The sequence below is a fragment of the Nyctereutes procyonoides genome, unplaced genomic scaffold (assembly GCF_905146905.1).
Source record: "Nyctereutes procyonoides isolate TBG_1078 unplaced genomic scaffold, NYPRO_anot_genome, whole genome shotgun sequence".
Classification (NCBI taxonomy): Eukaryota; Metazoa; Chordata; class Mammalia; order Carnivora; family Canidae; genus Nyctereutes; species Nyctereutes procyonoides.
The window spans coordinates 8,638,160-8,653,431 of NW_026575126.1; the positions used below are offsets into that span (position 1 = coordinate 8,638,160).

General features: G+C 35.2%; 1 protein-coding gene across 4 annotated transcripts in view; it reads left to right on the forward strand.

Moving 5' to 3' along the window:
- The window catches only part of MIGA1 (mitoguardin 1), an 89,221-nt gene that overhangs the window by 47,636 nt on the left and 26,313 nt on the right, over positions 1–15,272 (forward strand). For all 4 annotated transcript variants that reach the window (XM_055340787.1, XM_055340790.1, XM_055340789.1 and 1 more), the window contains exon 8: positions 6,466–6,566. In XM_055340787.1, coding sequence (XP_055196762.1) covers positions 6,466–6,566 — 101 coding nt within the window. The remainder of the gene's footprint in view (positions 1–6,465; positions 6,567–15,272) is intronic.

Below are 15,272 nucleotides of genomic sequence, written 5' to 3' on the forward strand. Positions count from 1 at the left end.
CCTCTGCCTGTGTCTCTGCCTCTCTCTTTCTTTGTCTCTCATGAATAAATAAATAAAATTTTTTAAAAAGGAAAAAAATAGGGATTTTCATTTCTTAGGGATGGTCAAATAACAAGTTTTATTTAGTTTATATCAAATATTGAAGTATTTGCAATCTGTTGAATGCTCTATTGAGAACTGTAGGAACCATCAGGAAAAAAAGATGAAAGATGAGGAAGTGCATAAATAGTTGTTTCAGTTCAGTTGGTCAGACAGGCTATATATTCAGGCAATTGTTAAGTAAAAATTCAGGTAGTAGAGGGGTGCCTGGGTGCCTCAGTGGTTAACCACCTGACTCTGGGTTTTGGCTCCGGTTGTGATCTCAGGGTTGTGAGATGAAGCCCCATGTTGGGTTCTGCACTGGCCATGGAGCCTGCTTAAGATTCTCTTTCTCCCTCTGCCCCTCCTGCCCTAAACCACTTTCCATGCTCCCACTCTCTCTCTCTCTCTAAAAAAAAAAAAAAAAAAAAAAAAAATTCAGATAGCGTATTAAATTGTACATATACTGGGATGCTTGGTTGGTTCAGTGTTTGAGCATCTGCCTTTGGCTCAAGGGTGTGATCAAGTCCCACATTGAGCTCCCTGCATGGAGCCTGCTTCTCCTCTACCTGTGTCTCTGCCTCTTTCTCTCTCTCTCATGAATAAATAAAATCTTTAAAAAAAATAAATTGTACATATTCTTATCTTTTACACAGTAATATGAATAGTTAATATTTATTGAATGCTTACTTTATGCGTACTAACTCATTTAATCCTATGAGGTAGGATTTTATTTCTACCTATGAGGTATAGTAAATAGTATAGTATTAGTATAATATAGTATATTATATTAGTATAGTATACTATAGTATATTACTATATTATATGTTATAATATAGTATAATATAGTATTAGTATAGTATATATGGTACTATGTGTACCGTATATAATTTGGTATAATACAAAGTATACTAAATGGCATATAGTACACATTATATAATATATAATATGATAGTGTATAATATAGTATAATAGTATAGGATATAGTACAGTCAAAGCTGAAAGGTCTTTTAGTAATTAATAGAGAACAAGGTTAGGTAAGGTGAGCAGAAATTATGGAAAACTTTGAAAACCAGATGAGGAGCCATTGAAGATTTTTGATTGGAAAATGGCTTTTTTTGTTGTAGTTTCAATAAAGCATTCTTGTACCTAATTAGGCTATTCCTGTCTAACAGTTACACATACTAGATGTAAGAGCCTGTGAAAGCATTTAGCAGAATGCCATGGCCACTACTATTAGGCACTCAGAAAATGTGAGTTGAGTCTGAATCCTGTAAAGGACTTGTAAACTCTTTGCACTGAGATAAGATATGAGAAAGGAATGCTCTAACAGTACTCTCCAATAGAAATACAATGTAAGAGACAAAGGTAATTTAAATATTCCAGGAAGCACATGAAAAAGTAAAATTAAAGAGGTGAAATTAATACATTTTCTTAAACCTGATTTATAGTAATAAGATTTTTTTTTTTTTTTGGTACAAAGCTTTCAGAATTGATTGTGTATATTACACTTAAAGGACATTTCAATTCTGACTAGCCACATTTCATGTGCTCAATTATGTTGGACACCACAGCTCCATAGTTTCATAGCATGGAATCTGGTGTCCGATGACCTGTTTTGAATCCTGCCATTCCATTTCTTAACTGTGTGAGTATGGATCAACACTTAGCATTTCTGTATGTTGGCTTCTGGATATATAAAATGAAAAAAAGAATAGTAGCTAACTCAAAGGATTAGTTTAAGAATTATGAGGTAATGTATGTAAAGCATGTAACTTGGTTTCTGGCAAATGGTAAGTGTAAAATAAATGTATATTGGTTTCATCACATTGTTACTGCCATTAAATAGCAAGCATCGCTTAGTTTCTATGTCTTCTTCCTGCAAATAGTGATTAACCCCACCAAAACATTCCTGCTTAAAATTCTAAACCAATCACTAAATAGCAAAGAAATATTGGTAAGCCAGGAGGAAGAAGGTTGTGAGTAGTGCCTGCATGACATTGGAGTCTCCCACAACTACTGGTATTCTACTATGGGATACAGATAAACTTTTTCCTTTTTTCTTTTTTCTTTTCAGATAAATTATTTTCAATTTGCTGTTATACTTACCAGATCCTTTGACTTTTTGAACTTAGAATCTCTATAGGTGCTTCCTCTATCAGAGAATAAAACTCATGTCTAATAATTTTTTAGAGATTTTATTTATTTGAGAGAGAGAGACCAGAGTGAGAGAGCACATGAGTGGAAGGGAGGGGCAGAAGGAGAGTGAGAAGCAGGCTGCATTCCAGGACCCCAGGATCAGATGGTTGACCTACTGAGCCACCCAGGCGCCCTCATGTCTAAATAATTTATAGCTTTACTATCAACACTGAAATACTTCATTGTCTTTTCTGCTCTCAGCCATTTGGGGGCAAGATATATAGATACATTGTTTTCCTTCCTTCTCTGTAAACACTTAGGGGAAAGTACACAAAACAAAAAAGCATGGTGATTTATCCCACTCTTTTGTGTAGCTATCATGTAGATCAAAAAAAAAAAAAACATTGCAAGGGTGCCTGGGTGGCTCAGTGGGTTAAACGTCTGATCTTGGGGTCCTGGGATTAAGCACCACATGGGGCTTCCCGCTCAGTGGGAGTCTCCTTCTCCCTTTCCCTTCGCCTCTCCCCCTGCTAACTCTCTCTCTTTCATATAAATAAAATCTAAAAAAAAAAAAAACGTTAAAAATTAAAACATTGCCAGGGGACCTGGCTGGCTCAGTTGGTAGAGCATGTGACTTTTGATCTCAGGATTGAGTTTGAGCCCCACATTGGGTGTAGAGATTGTTTTAAAAAAATAAAATCTCTAATAATAATAATAATAATAATAATAATAATAATAATAAAGTAAAACATTGACAACTCCCTAGAAGGTCCCCTTGTACCCTTGTACCCAGTCCCAGTCAACAGCCCTCCCTTATACACCTAAAACTAACCACTGTCCTGATGCTCATTCTCATTACCTCCTGGCTTTTCTTACAGTTTGACCAACTAAATGTTGAGCACTGTAGTTTAATTTTGCTTGTTTTTGAATTTTATGTGAATAAAATCGTACATATAATTCTTCACTCAACATGTGAGATTCATCCTGTTCTTTCATATAGCAGCAATTCTTTATTGTTGTACAGTATTTCATTGTTTGAATATACCCCCAATTCATGTATTCTATGGTTGATGGACAATTGTGGGTTTTTTCTAATTTGGAGTTGTTATAAGCTGTGGTGTTACAAACATTCTTTTGCATATAAACATGGATTTCTGTAAAAAAAACAAAAACAAAAACAAAAACAAAAAAAAAACGCCTAAGGATAGAATTGCTAACCACAGAGAATGCAGTCTTGAACTTACATAAATGCTGCCAAACTCTCCAAAGTGGTTCTACCAATTGACATTTCTATCAGGGGTATGTGAGTTTCCATTCTTGTACACCCTTAACAAACAAACAAACAAACAAATTTGCCATTTTTTCCAATTTATATCATTCTATAGATGTGTAATGATAATGTGGTGTTTGCAACTTTTTTCTGCTAAGAAAAATTTGATAAAATGTTTCTGAAAATATTGACTAACATGAAGCCATTTGTTTTCAGTTTTCCATCCTGTCCCTGTCTTTCAGTACTACAATCAAGAGTTTATACTTTTTGGAAAGAGTATTTTAAATTTTAACTTGATTCATGAAAGCAGGTAGTTTGAGATCTTGTTCAGTATTCTTTCTTTATGCTTTTTATTGGCTTATCTAAAAAACAGATGTATTATTTCTCTTCATAACTTAAGCTGCCATTCCAGGAATCATAACAGTTACTGAAAATGAGAGGTATGGTCTGTGGTTTACGAAATTAGATTTAATGAATAAATCTTTCCAATTCCTTCCAGCCATTTTTCTTTGTTAGGAATTTTTTTTTTTTTTTTTTTTTTTGAGTAAAGTACTAGCTGGTTACTGTTGAGTGAAGTAAAACAGACTTTTAACAGCCCCTGGGTAATGTCTGAAAGGTAAAGTGACATTAGATAAATGTCTGTGTTCCACTCTGAAAATAGCAAAAGTCATATGGAACCAAGATTTAACTTAATTGACTTGTAACTTAATCCTGCTTTAAAAGAGGTTTGGCATAATGAAAATTGTACTGTGATTTCATTTTGCACAACTAATACTAACAATGGAAAAATAACTAAAAGATAAAGGTTTGAAAGTTGTAAATGCAAGTTCAGTTTTATAAATGATTTATTCCAAAGCTTGTGCATTTTAAAAAATCCCATATACTCTGAAAATAATGGGAATTTTTCTGGATAATTGAATGTCCAAAAATACCCATCTTATACTGTTTATAAGCATAAAACTAATTATGTTGTTTAGTTCTCAAGTTCAATGTAAAATTTAAATTCCTAAAAGAGTGTATATTTTTGAAAATAAAATAATTTAATTTCTGATTTTGTTCTGTAAATAGTCATTTAGAAGTAGAAGGATTTTAAGCTGTGAATTAGGTACTTTAAAAAGATTGATGTAAACTTCATCTGAAAACAATTATACCTTAAACTTGGAAGATAAAAGGTTAAATTGTCAAATATGGGCTCACTAGATATAAAGTAGGAAAAAAAATATGCTATGTGTATGGTAAAATAACCAATACCTAAGAGGAATGAACCTTGTGCCAATAATGGCTTATTTGCTTTTCTGCTGGTTTACAGTTTGGAATATAAGTGGGTTGTAAAACTTCTGAGTTTAAATTAAATTAATGGTTTGCATTTTAAAAACTCTACATTTCCTATACAGAATCACAAAAGTCAATGTTTTCTGGTATTTGAGAGTTTTAAATAGGACTTGGAAAATTTCTGGTAAAGGTAATGAACTTTATTTTGGGGAAAATGATGGAATAGAAATTTGGATGAATGAAAGCCAGAGAGATTTCTGGTTCCTTTTTAAAGAAGATAAAGTATCTGACAAACTTAGCAGATTGAGAATCAGTAAGAAAAATCAGTATATATTTTGTTTTTTGCTTTTTTGTACTTCTAATATCATTTATTTGCTACAATGTAGACACATCTATAAGTAAGTTTAATATTTATTTAAAAATCCAATGTTACCAGATTCCTGATGACAGATAGTATGTGAAGATTTTGAAACTCACATTCAGAATGTTGCATATGTTAATAGATAGACTGTCTTGACATGGCCAGATAAATCATTTGCCAATGTACTTAAACTTTTCAGCCCTTATAATCATTGGGGCAATTATATTTGACCTTCAGGTAGCCAGAATAAACATCAGGGACCTAGCTCTGATTGTTTTTACCCTTTCAGTGTTTTAAAGTAGGCCCTCAGGACCAAAGAACTTAGATACTTTATCTATCTATCTATCTATCTATCTATCTATCTATCTATCTATCATCTATCTAATCTATCTTATCTATCTATCTATCTATCTATCTATCTATCTATCTATCTATCTATCAGAAAGAGAATGAGCAGGGGGAGGTACAGAGGGAAAGGGAGAGAGAATCTACAGACAGACTCCCTGCCGAGTGTGAAGCCTGACTTGGGACTGGATTCCAGGATCCCAGGATCATGACTGGAGCTGAAACCAGCAATCAGCTACTTAACCAGCTGAGCCACCCAGGCCTAGATACCTTCCTGAATTGTTTTTCAATTGATAAGTTTATCACAAGTGACTGGCCAGACAACATTTTATGTTAATAATTCATTTAATTTGAATGAACCTACGAGTTCTCATAATTTGGGCAAAGTCACTTACAACTAATTTGCTGTGTTTCATACTTCTCTGGCATATGCTGATTTTACAATGTATGGTATATAATCCAATTCTAGTTATATACCTGTGTAAATTATTACATATTCAGAAGCTTTTAAAATCTGATATTAAGTTTAATCCCTTGGGACACCTGAGTGGCTCAGTGGTTGAGCTCTGCCTTTGGCTCAGGGTGTGATCCTGGGGTCCTGGATGGAGTCCTGCATCAGGCTCCCTGTGGGGAGCCTGCTTCTCACTCTGCCTGTGTCTCTGCCTCTCTGTCTCTCTCTGTTTCTGTCTCTGTGTGTGTGTGTGTGTGTGTGTGTGTATCTCTCATGAATAAATAAATAAATCTTAAAAAAAGTTTAATCCTTTTTTAAAGTAACGATGTCTGCTTTGTTGCATTTTCTCCTCTGGCAGTATTTCATAATTAGTTCAATAATGAATACACTTTGAGAATCTTATCAGATGATATGCCACTGGCTTCTATTTATTGTTTTTCTTTTAAATTCTAGTCTAAAGAAAGATGAAAAGACAGAAGCAAAAGAGACAGACAGACAGATGTACTATAGAATTATCAGTTTTGTAACTTTTCTTCTTTTACTTTTAAGATAAAGATACAGATACCACCATGAAGGGGAATATGGATGAATTTGGCCTGCGAGACACCTTGAGCGTTGCATCAACTGATTCCTTTGCTTCAGCAGCAGAGGTAGGACAGTATGTTTCCAATGAGAATTTCTCATTATTTTTCACATAAAAAGTATACTTTGCCACTGTGCTGTAATTCAGTTGCCATTTATGTAGCGTTTACTATGTGGTCGATACCAGGTTACAAAAATGAATATGACATGAACATGAGTTTGCACAAGAGTTTATAGTCTTTTTAGAGAGGTAAACATGTAAACACATACTTTAGAAGGGCACTGTCATATACTGTGGATTATGGGTGAGACATAATTAGACATAAGACAGTTTTCTTATTGGAAAATAATATCTTCTATCAGGACTCTTAAAAATGTTTAGGTCCCTTAGCTTAGAAATCATACTTCTAGATATTTTTCTTGAAGATTTTTATTTATTTGAGAGGGAGAGCATGCAGAAGTGAAGGGCAGAAGGAGAGGGAGAGAGAAATGCAAGCAGACTCTAGGTTGAGTGCAGAGCCCCACTTAGGGCTAGATCTCACGACCCTGAGATCAAAAGCTGAGCCGAAACCAAGTGTTGGTCACTCAACCAGCTATGCCACCTAGGCACTTCTAGATACTTCTTTCAAGAAGGTGATCAGATTCAAAGATTTATATATAACAATAATCACTACGGCATTTTAACAATAATGGAAAACTGGAAATAGTCTAATGCATTATGGTGCATACATAACTTGAAATATTGTAGTGCCAGAAACATGTTTCCATTTATTTTTAATAAATGACATGGGATGGGAACATTCGTTAAGAGTAGTATGTAAAATTTTATACAGAGAGTATGATTGTAATTTAGTAATAAAAAGCTAAAAAACATGTATGGAGTATATTGTATAAGTAGGTACAGATAAAAAGTCTAGATATAAATACACTTGTGTGTAAACAGTGGTGATCAATGAATTATAAATTTATGGGTAATTTGTTTTCTACTGAGATTTAAATTTTGTATCAAAAGAGAATGCTTACAGAGTGTTCGTCTATTTATAATTTTTTCTGCTTAAAACAACTTTAAAAATCATATGCCCAATTTTATCTGAGAATAACTTTATTTTAATAGATTTTGGATATTAGTGCTCTCTTTTTTTCATATAAATATTATCACACATCTGTAGTTCATGCTGTAGTGTAGAAAGCTTTGGATATTCCAGTATTCTGTACCCTAAGCCTTGATTCTGCCTTTTTAATTTATTTTTATTTATTTATTTTTAAGATTAAAAAAAATTATTAGAGAGCAAGAGAGAGAGCTAGCAGGGAGAGGGGCCAAGGGAGAGAGAATCCCAAGTAAATTCTGCACTGAGTGCAGTGCCCAGTGTGGGGCTCAATCTCACGACCCTGAGATCATGACCCAAGCCAAAATCAGGAGTCCGATGCTCAGCCAGATGAGTCACCCAGATGCTCCTCTGCTTTTTTTAAAGCAGTACTGATCATAATCTTTAATCTTCTCAAGATTTTTATTTATTTGTATTTTAGCTATTGCTTACAGTAGCATCTCCTGAATTATTTTTTTCCTTATATTTTTATATTTGTAAGTTTGAAATAGATAAAATATATCTACTTCTTTTATAGAAAAGATATATCCCTCCCTTTTACTATTTGATATAGACAGCCTTATCTCCTGTTCTTTTTTAAATTTTTTCCCAGCTTTATTGAGATATAATTGATGTGTAATGTATAAACTTAAGAGATGCAGTATGATGAGATATATATATATAGTGAGGTAATTACCGTAGTAAGATTAATCAATACATCCATCACCTCACAGGATTATGTGTGTGTGTGGGGGGGTTGAGAATGTTTAAGATTTACTCTCTCAGCAACTTTCAAGTGTATAATACAGTATTGTTAGCTGTAGTTGTCGTGCTGTGCAGTCAATCACCAGGATTTCTTCATCTTCTCCTTGAAAGTTTGTACCCTTTGACCAACATTTCCCTATTTCCCTCACCCCCCAGCCTCTGGCAACCACCATTCTACTCTCTGTTTCTATGGGTTTAGCTTTTTCAGATTCCACATGTAAGAGATAGATAGATAGATAGATAGATAGACAGACAGACAGACAAATACAGTATTTGTCTTTCTCTGACTTATTTCACTTAGCCTAATGCCTTCAGATCCATCCATATTGTCACAAATGGCAAGATTTCCTTCTTTATCGTGGGTGAATAATACACTTTACACACACAGACACATACACACATTTACATCTTCTTTATTTATGTGTCATTGGACATTTAGGTTATTTCCATGTATTGGCTATTGTGAATAATACTGCAGTGAATACGGCAGTGCAGATATCTCAAAATAGTGATTTCATTTCCTTTGGATATATACCCACAAGTTGGGTTGCTCAGATGATATGGTAGGTCTATTTTAATTTTTTGAGGAACTTTTGTATTTTCCATAGTAGCTGTACCAATTTACATTCCCATCAACTGTGCAGGGTAATGTGAGCTTCCCTATTATCCTTACCCTTACCAGTATTCACTATCTCTTGTCTTTTGTATCAAAGCCATTCTAACAGATATGAGGTGGTATCTCATTGTGGTTTTGATTTGCATTTTCCTGATGATTAATGATGTTGAGGGCCTTTTCTGTCTGTTGGCTATTTCTGTCAGTTTTTAATTGGATTTTTTTCTCCTATTGAGTTGTATGATTCCTTGTATATTTTGGATATTAACTCCTTAATCAGATAGTTTATAGATATTTTCTCCTATTCAGTAAGTTACCTTTTCATTTTGTTGTTTCTTTTGCTGTACGGAAAGTTTTCAGTTTGATAGAATCCCACTTAATTATTTTTGTCTTTGTTGCTTGTAATGTTGGTGTTATTATCCAGAATATCATTGTTAAGACCACTATCAAAGAGCTTTTTCCCTATGTTGTCTTTTAGGAGATACATGGTTTCAGGTTTTATGTTTAAGTTAAATCTTTTTTTTTTTTTTTTTAAGTAGGCTCCACACCCAATGTGGAGCCCAGTGCAGGACTTGAACACACAGCCCTGAGATCAAGACCTGAGCTGAGATCAAGAGTGGGAGGCTTAGGGCAGCCCCAGTGGCGCAGCTTGCAGCCTGGGGTGTGATCCTGGAGACCCAGGATCGAGTCCCACATCGGGCTCCCTGCATGGAGCCTGCTTCTCCCTCTGCCTGTGTCTCTGCCTCTCTCTCTGTGTCTATGAATAAATAAATAAAAATTTTAAAAAATCAATAATAAAAAGAGTGGGAGGCTTAACCAGCTGAGCCACCCAGGTGCCCCTTATGTTTAAGTCTTTAGTCCACTTTAAGCTAGTTTTTGATGCAATTGTAAATAGGACTGTTTTGTTAATTTCTCTTTCTGCTACTTCATAATTAGTTTATAGAAATGCAACAGGTTTCTGTATATTGATTTTGTATCCTGTGACCCTACTGAATTCACTTATGTGTTCTAGTTTTTTGGTGGAGTCTTATATATAGCATAATGTCATCTGCAAAAAGTGACAGTCTTGCTTTTTCCTTACCAACTTGATTGCCTTTTATTTCTTTTTCTTGTCTGATTGCTATGGCTAGGACTTGCAGTAGTACTCTGAGTAAAAGTGGTGAGAATGAACACCTTTGTCTTAGAAAAGTTCTTGATCTTAGGGGAAAAGCTCTCAGTTTTGGTATTGAGTATGATGTTAGCTATTGATTTTTCATATACAGTCTTTATTATGTTGAGGTATGTTCCCCATAAAAAAGTATGTTACTTTGTTGAGGGTTTTTATCATGAATGCATACTCTACTTTGTCAAAAGCTTTTTCTGTATCTGCTGAAATGATCATATGGTTTTATCCTTTCTCTTTTTGATTGACTTGTGAATATTGGACTACCCTTGCATCCTGGGAATAATACATCCCATTTGATTATGGTGAATGATTTAACGTATTGTTGGATTCATTTTTCTAATAAAAATATTTGTGGGGATTTTTGGATCTATGTTCATTACAGATATTGACATGTAGTTTTCTTTTTTTGTAGTGAGTATCTGGTTTGGGTATCAGGGTAATGTGAGCTTCATAAAATGAATTTGGAAACTTTCCTTCCTCTTCTATTTTTTTTGAATATTTTAAGAAAAATGGGCATTACCTTTTCTTTGAATGCTTAGTAGAATTCACCTGTGAAGCCATCTGGTCCTAAACTTCTGTTGGTTCGAAGTTTTTTGATTAGTGATTCTGTTTCATTGCTGTTAATTGATCTGTTCAAATTTTCTGTTTCTTTCTGATTTAGTTTTGGAAGGTTATATGTTTTTAGGAATTTATCCATATCTTATAGGTTATCCAATTTGTTGGCATATAATTTTTCAAAATATTCTCTTATAATCCTTTGTATTTCTGTGGTAATGGTTGTCATTTCTCTTTTCTTTCTTTTTTTTTTTTTTTAAGATTTTATTTATTTGGGAGAGAGAGATAGCAAGAGAGAGCATGAGTGGGGAGGAGAGGGAGAAGCAGGCTCTCTATGAGCAGAGAGCCTGACATGGTTGGGCTTGACCCTAGAACCCTGGGATTATGACCTGAGATGAAGGCAGATGTATAACTGACTGAGCCACCCAGTTTCTCCTCTCCTCTTTCATTTCTGATTTTGTTTGAATCTTTTTCTTTTTTAATGGGTCTGGCTGAAGGTTTAAAACATTTTGTTAATCTTTTCAAAGAGCTATGTCCTGGTTTCAGTAATCCGTTCTGTTATTTTAGTTTCTATTTCATTTATTTTTGTTCTAATCTTTATTATTTCCTTCCTTCTACTGGTTTTAGGTTTTGTTTGTTCTTCTTTTCCTAGCTCTGTTAGGTATTAAGGTTAGGTTGTTTATTTGAGATTTTACTGCTTCTTGGATTACGCCTATGTTGCTATCGATTTCCCTCTCAGAACAGCTTTTGCTTCATCCCAAATATTTTGGACCATTTGTGTTTTCTTTTTCTTTTTTTTTTTTTTTTAAGATTTTATTTATCTATTTCTGAGAATACACAGAGAGGAGAGAGAGAAGCAGAGACAGGCAGAAGAAGAAGCAGGCACCATGCAAGGAGCCTGACGTGGAACTTGAACCTGGGTCTCCAGGATCAGGCCCTGGGCCAAAGGCAGTGCTAAACTGCTTGAGCCACCTGGACTGCCCCCATTTGTGTTTTCATTTTCATTTTTTACCATGTATTTTTTTAAATTTTATCTTTGATTTCTTGGTGACCCATTCATTTTTTTAGTAGTATGTTTCTTAGCCTCCATATGTTTTTTGTATTATTTCCAGATTTTATCTTATTGTTGATTTCTAGTTTCAAAACATTTGTGGTTGGAAAAGATGCATGGTATGACTTTGTTTTTTGTTTTTTGTTTTTTTCAGTTTCTTGAGAGGCTTGTTTTGTGACCTAATCTGTGGTCTGAGAATGTTCCTGTGTACTTGAAAAGAATATATATTCTGCTGTTTTAGGATGGAATGTTCTAAATATGTCTGTTAGATCCATCTGTTCCAATGTGTCATTGAAAGGCACTTTCCTTTTCTTTTTGGATCATCCATCCATTGATGTAAGTGAGGTGTTAAAGTCCCCTACTATTATTGTATCACTGTCCATCATTTCATTTGTGTTTGTTATTAGCTGCTTTTGTATTTGGGTGCTTCCATGTTGAGTGCATAAAAATTTGCTATTATCTTCTTTTTAATTATTCTCTTTACGATTATATAGTGTCCTTTTTTTTTCCCCTTACAGTCTTTGCTTTAAAGTCTATTTTGTTGGGGCACCTGGGTGGCAGATTGGTTAATAAGCATCTGACTCTTGGTTCTACTTTAGGTCGTGATCTCAGAGTCATGAGATTGAATCCCCCATCAGCCTTCACACTCAGCAAAGAATCTGCTTAAGATTTTCTCTCCCTCTCTCTCTGCCCCTTCTGATCATGTTTTCTCTCAATCTTTAGAGCATGCAACTCTTGATTTCAGGATTATGAGTTCAAGCCCCATTTTGGGCATATAACTTATTTTAAAAAATAAATAAAGTCTATTTTGTCCAATGGAAGTATTGTTCACCTGGTTTTTTTTTTTTCCACTTTGCATGATAAATGCTTCTCCATCCATTCACTTTTAATCTGAATGTATTTTTTGGTCTGAAATGAGTCTTTTATAGGCAGCATATAGATGGGTCTTGCTTTTTTATCCATTCTATCACCCTGTATTTTTTGAGTGAAGAGTTTAGTTCATTTACATTCAAAATAATTCATGGTAGGTATGTACTTATTGGCATTTTGTAACTTATTTTATGGTTGTTTTTGTAGTTCTTCTCTGTTCCTTTCTTTTCTCTCACAGATAGCTGGTTTTATTTAGTGATATACTTGGATTCCATTCTCTTTATTTTTTCATATGTATTACTGGGTTTTGATTTGTGGTTACTGTTAGTTTTGTAATCACATGATGCATATAGTAGTCTATATTTAGTTGATGGTCACTAAAGTTTGAACCCAGTTTTTACTCCTCTCCCCCCAACATTTTAGGCATATGGAGTCAAAGGTTATACCCTTTTATTTTGTGAGTCCCTTGACTGATTTTTATAGATATATTTATTTTTACTGCTTTTGTGCTCCCTACTTCTCCTATTCCTACATATGGTCTTTCTACTCATAGTCTCCTTTAATAGTTCTTATAGGGCTGGGTTAGTGGTTATGAATTCTTTTAACTTTTGTTGTCTGGGAACTCTTTATCTCCTATTCTGAATGATAGCCATACTGGGTAGAGTATTCATGGTTCCAGGGTTGTTTGTTTTTTTTTCTTTTAGCACTTTGAATATATCATGGTACTCCATATGGCCTGCAGAGTTTCTGATGAAATATCAGCTGATAGCCTTATGGGGCTTCCTTTGTATGTAATTGTTTGATTTTCTTTTGCTGCTTTAAAAAAAATCTCTTTATCTCTGCTTTTTGTCATTTTAATTACTATGTATCTTAGTGTGGGCCTCCTTGGGAAGATTTTATTGGGAGCTCTCTGTGTCTCTTGGATCTGAACGTCTGTTTCCTTCTCTAGATTCAGGAAGTTTTCAGTTGTTATTTCTTTGAATATATTTTTGACCCCCTTTGTCTCTCTTCTCCTTCTGGGATCCTTATAATGCAAACGTTATTACACTTGGTGTTGCTGAGTTCTCTTCGTATTATCTCTCTTTTCTTCAGTTTGATGGCTTTCCATTATTCTGTCTTCCAGATCACTGATTTGTTCTTTTGCTTTCTTTAGTCTAATATTTATTTCTTCTACTCTATTTTTACTTTTAGTTACTGAGTTCTTTAATTCTGGTTCTTTTTTGTTTTCTATCTCTTTGTTGAGGGTCTCAGTGAGGTTCTTCACTCTTTCTCAAGTCCAGTGAATATCTTTATTGCCTATTACTTTAAATTCTCTGTTAGGCATATCACTTATTTTCATTTCATTTAGTTCACTTGCTATGATTTTTGTCTTGTTCTTTCATTTGGGACATATTCCTTTATATCCACATTTTGTCTAACTCTCCCTATATTTCTATGTCAGCTCTATCACCTGCTCTTGAAAGTAGTGGGCTTATGAAAAAAAAGTCTAGTGTCCTGCAGTGTAGTGTCCCTTGTTCACCAGAACGTGGTGTTTGAGGAGTGTCTCCTCTGTGTGTTTCATGTACCCTGCTAATGTGGCTAAACCATGTTGCCTTCAGTCCAGTTGTCTGAAGTGCCTCTCTGCCTGTTGTGGGCAGGGAGTGGTCCCTTGTGTACAGTGGGCCAGTTTGGGGCTGCTTTGGGCTTGAGTTGAGTCAGACCAGGTGTATGTCAGAGATGCAGTAGCACTGAACTTCAGGGTGTTTTTCCCATGTTGTCCTCAAGAAGCTTTCGTTTTTGGGCAGGAGTCTGTCCCCAGGCCACTCCTGGAGCCACTTTTGGACTATTGTATGTAGTTATTTTTCCTTCTCCCCAGTGCTGGAGTCCTTTTGGAGTGGTGCTGGCTCCTGTCAGGGCTGCTTGCAGACTGCCAGACTTATGGCACTGTTTTGGATGGGCTCCATTCAGGTGTGTATTGAAGGGGATAGGATCACAAGAGAAGTCGGGCAGAGGTGGTGTTTTTTAGCAACGTTTGTGCACATCTGCTATGAGAGGAGACTTGGAGGAAGGCCTAGTCAGAGAGGTTGTGCCCATAAGAGAACACCAGGGCACAGTGCACTGTTAGCAAGTTATTTGTGAAATATTAGTGCTTCACTGGTTACTGCAGGTATTCATGTATCAAGGCTGGATGGTCGGGAATGGAAATTGTGTTCACCAGCTCCTTTGTTCCTGGAGAATTCTCCCAAAGATCCCTGGCTCTCCAGTACATGCTCTGTGATTAGTAAACAAATCTCCCTCCTATATAGCCCAGGTATTTTTGCTGCTTCTATTGCTGTATCTCAGTGGTGCTGTTTATTGTGGTGTCTCTTTAAGGGTGAGGACTCAGTTTCCTGTCTTCCTCCAGCTAATACAGAGCTGAGCCTACTGATTTTTGGAGTTCCGAGGGTTAGGCTCTGCCAATTATAAGAACTTGTGAAATTTGGGTCAGAGCCTCTGGTTGTCTTATTCTGAAGGTTCAGGTAGCTTGATGTGAGGGTCTTTTTCTCTTCTCTCTCTGTACTGGTGGTGTCTCTACCTCTCATGAACAGCCCTGAGTCCATTTAGCTCTTGAGTGCATCTCTGCTTTTCTACCTACTGTGATGTGACTGCTTCTCTACCTTTAACTTCAGAGAGTTTGTCTGCCAGTCTTCA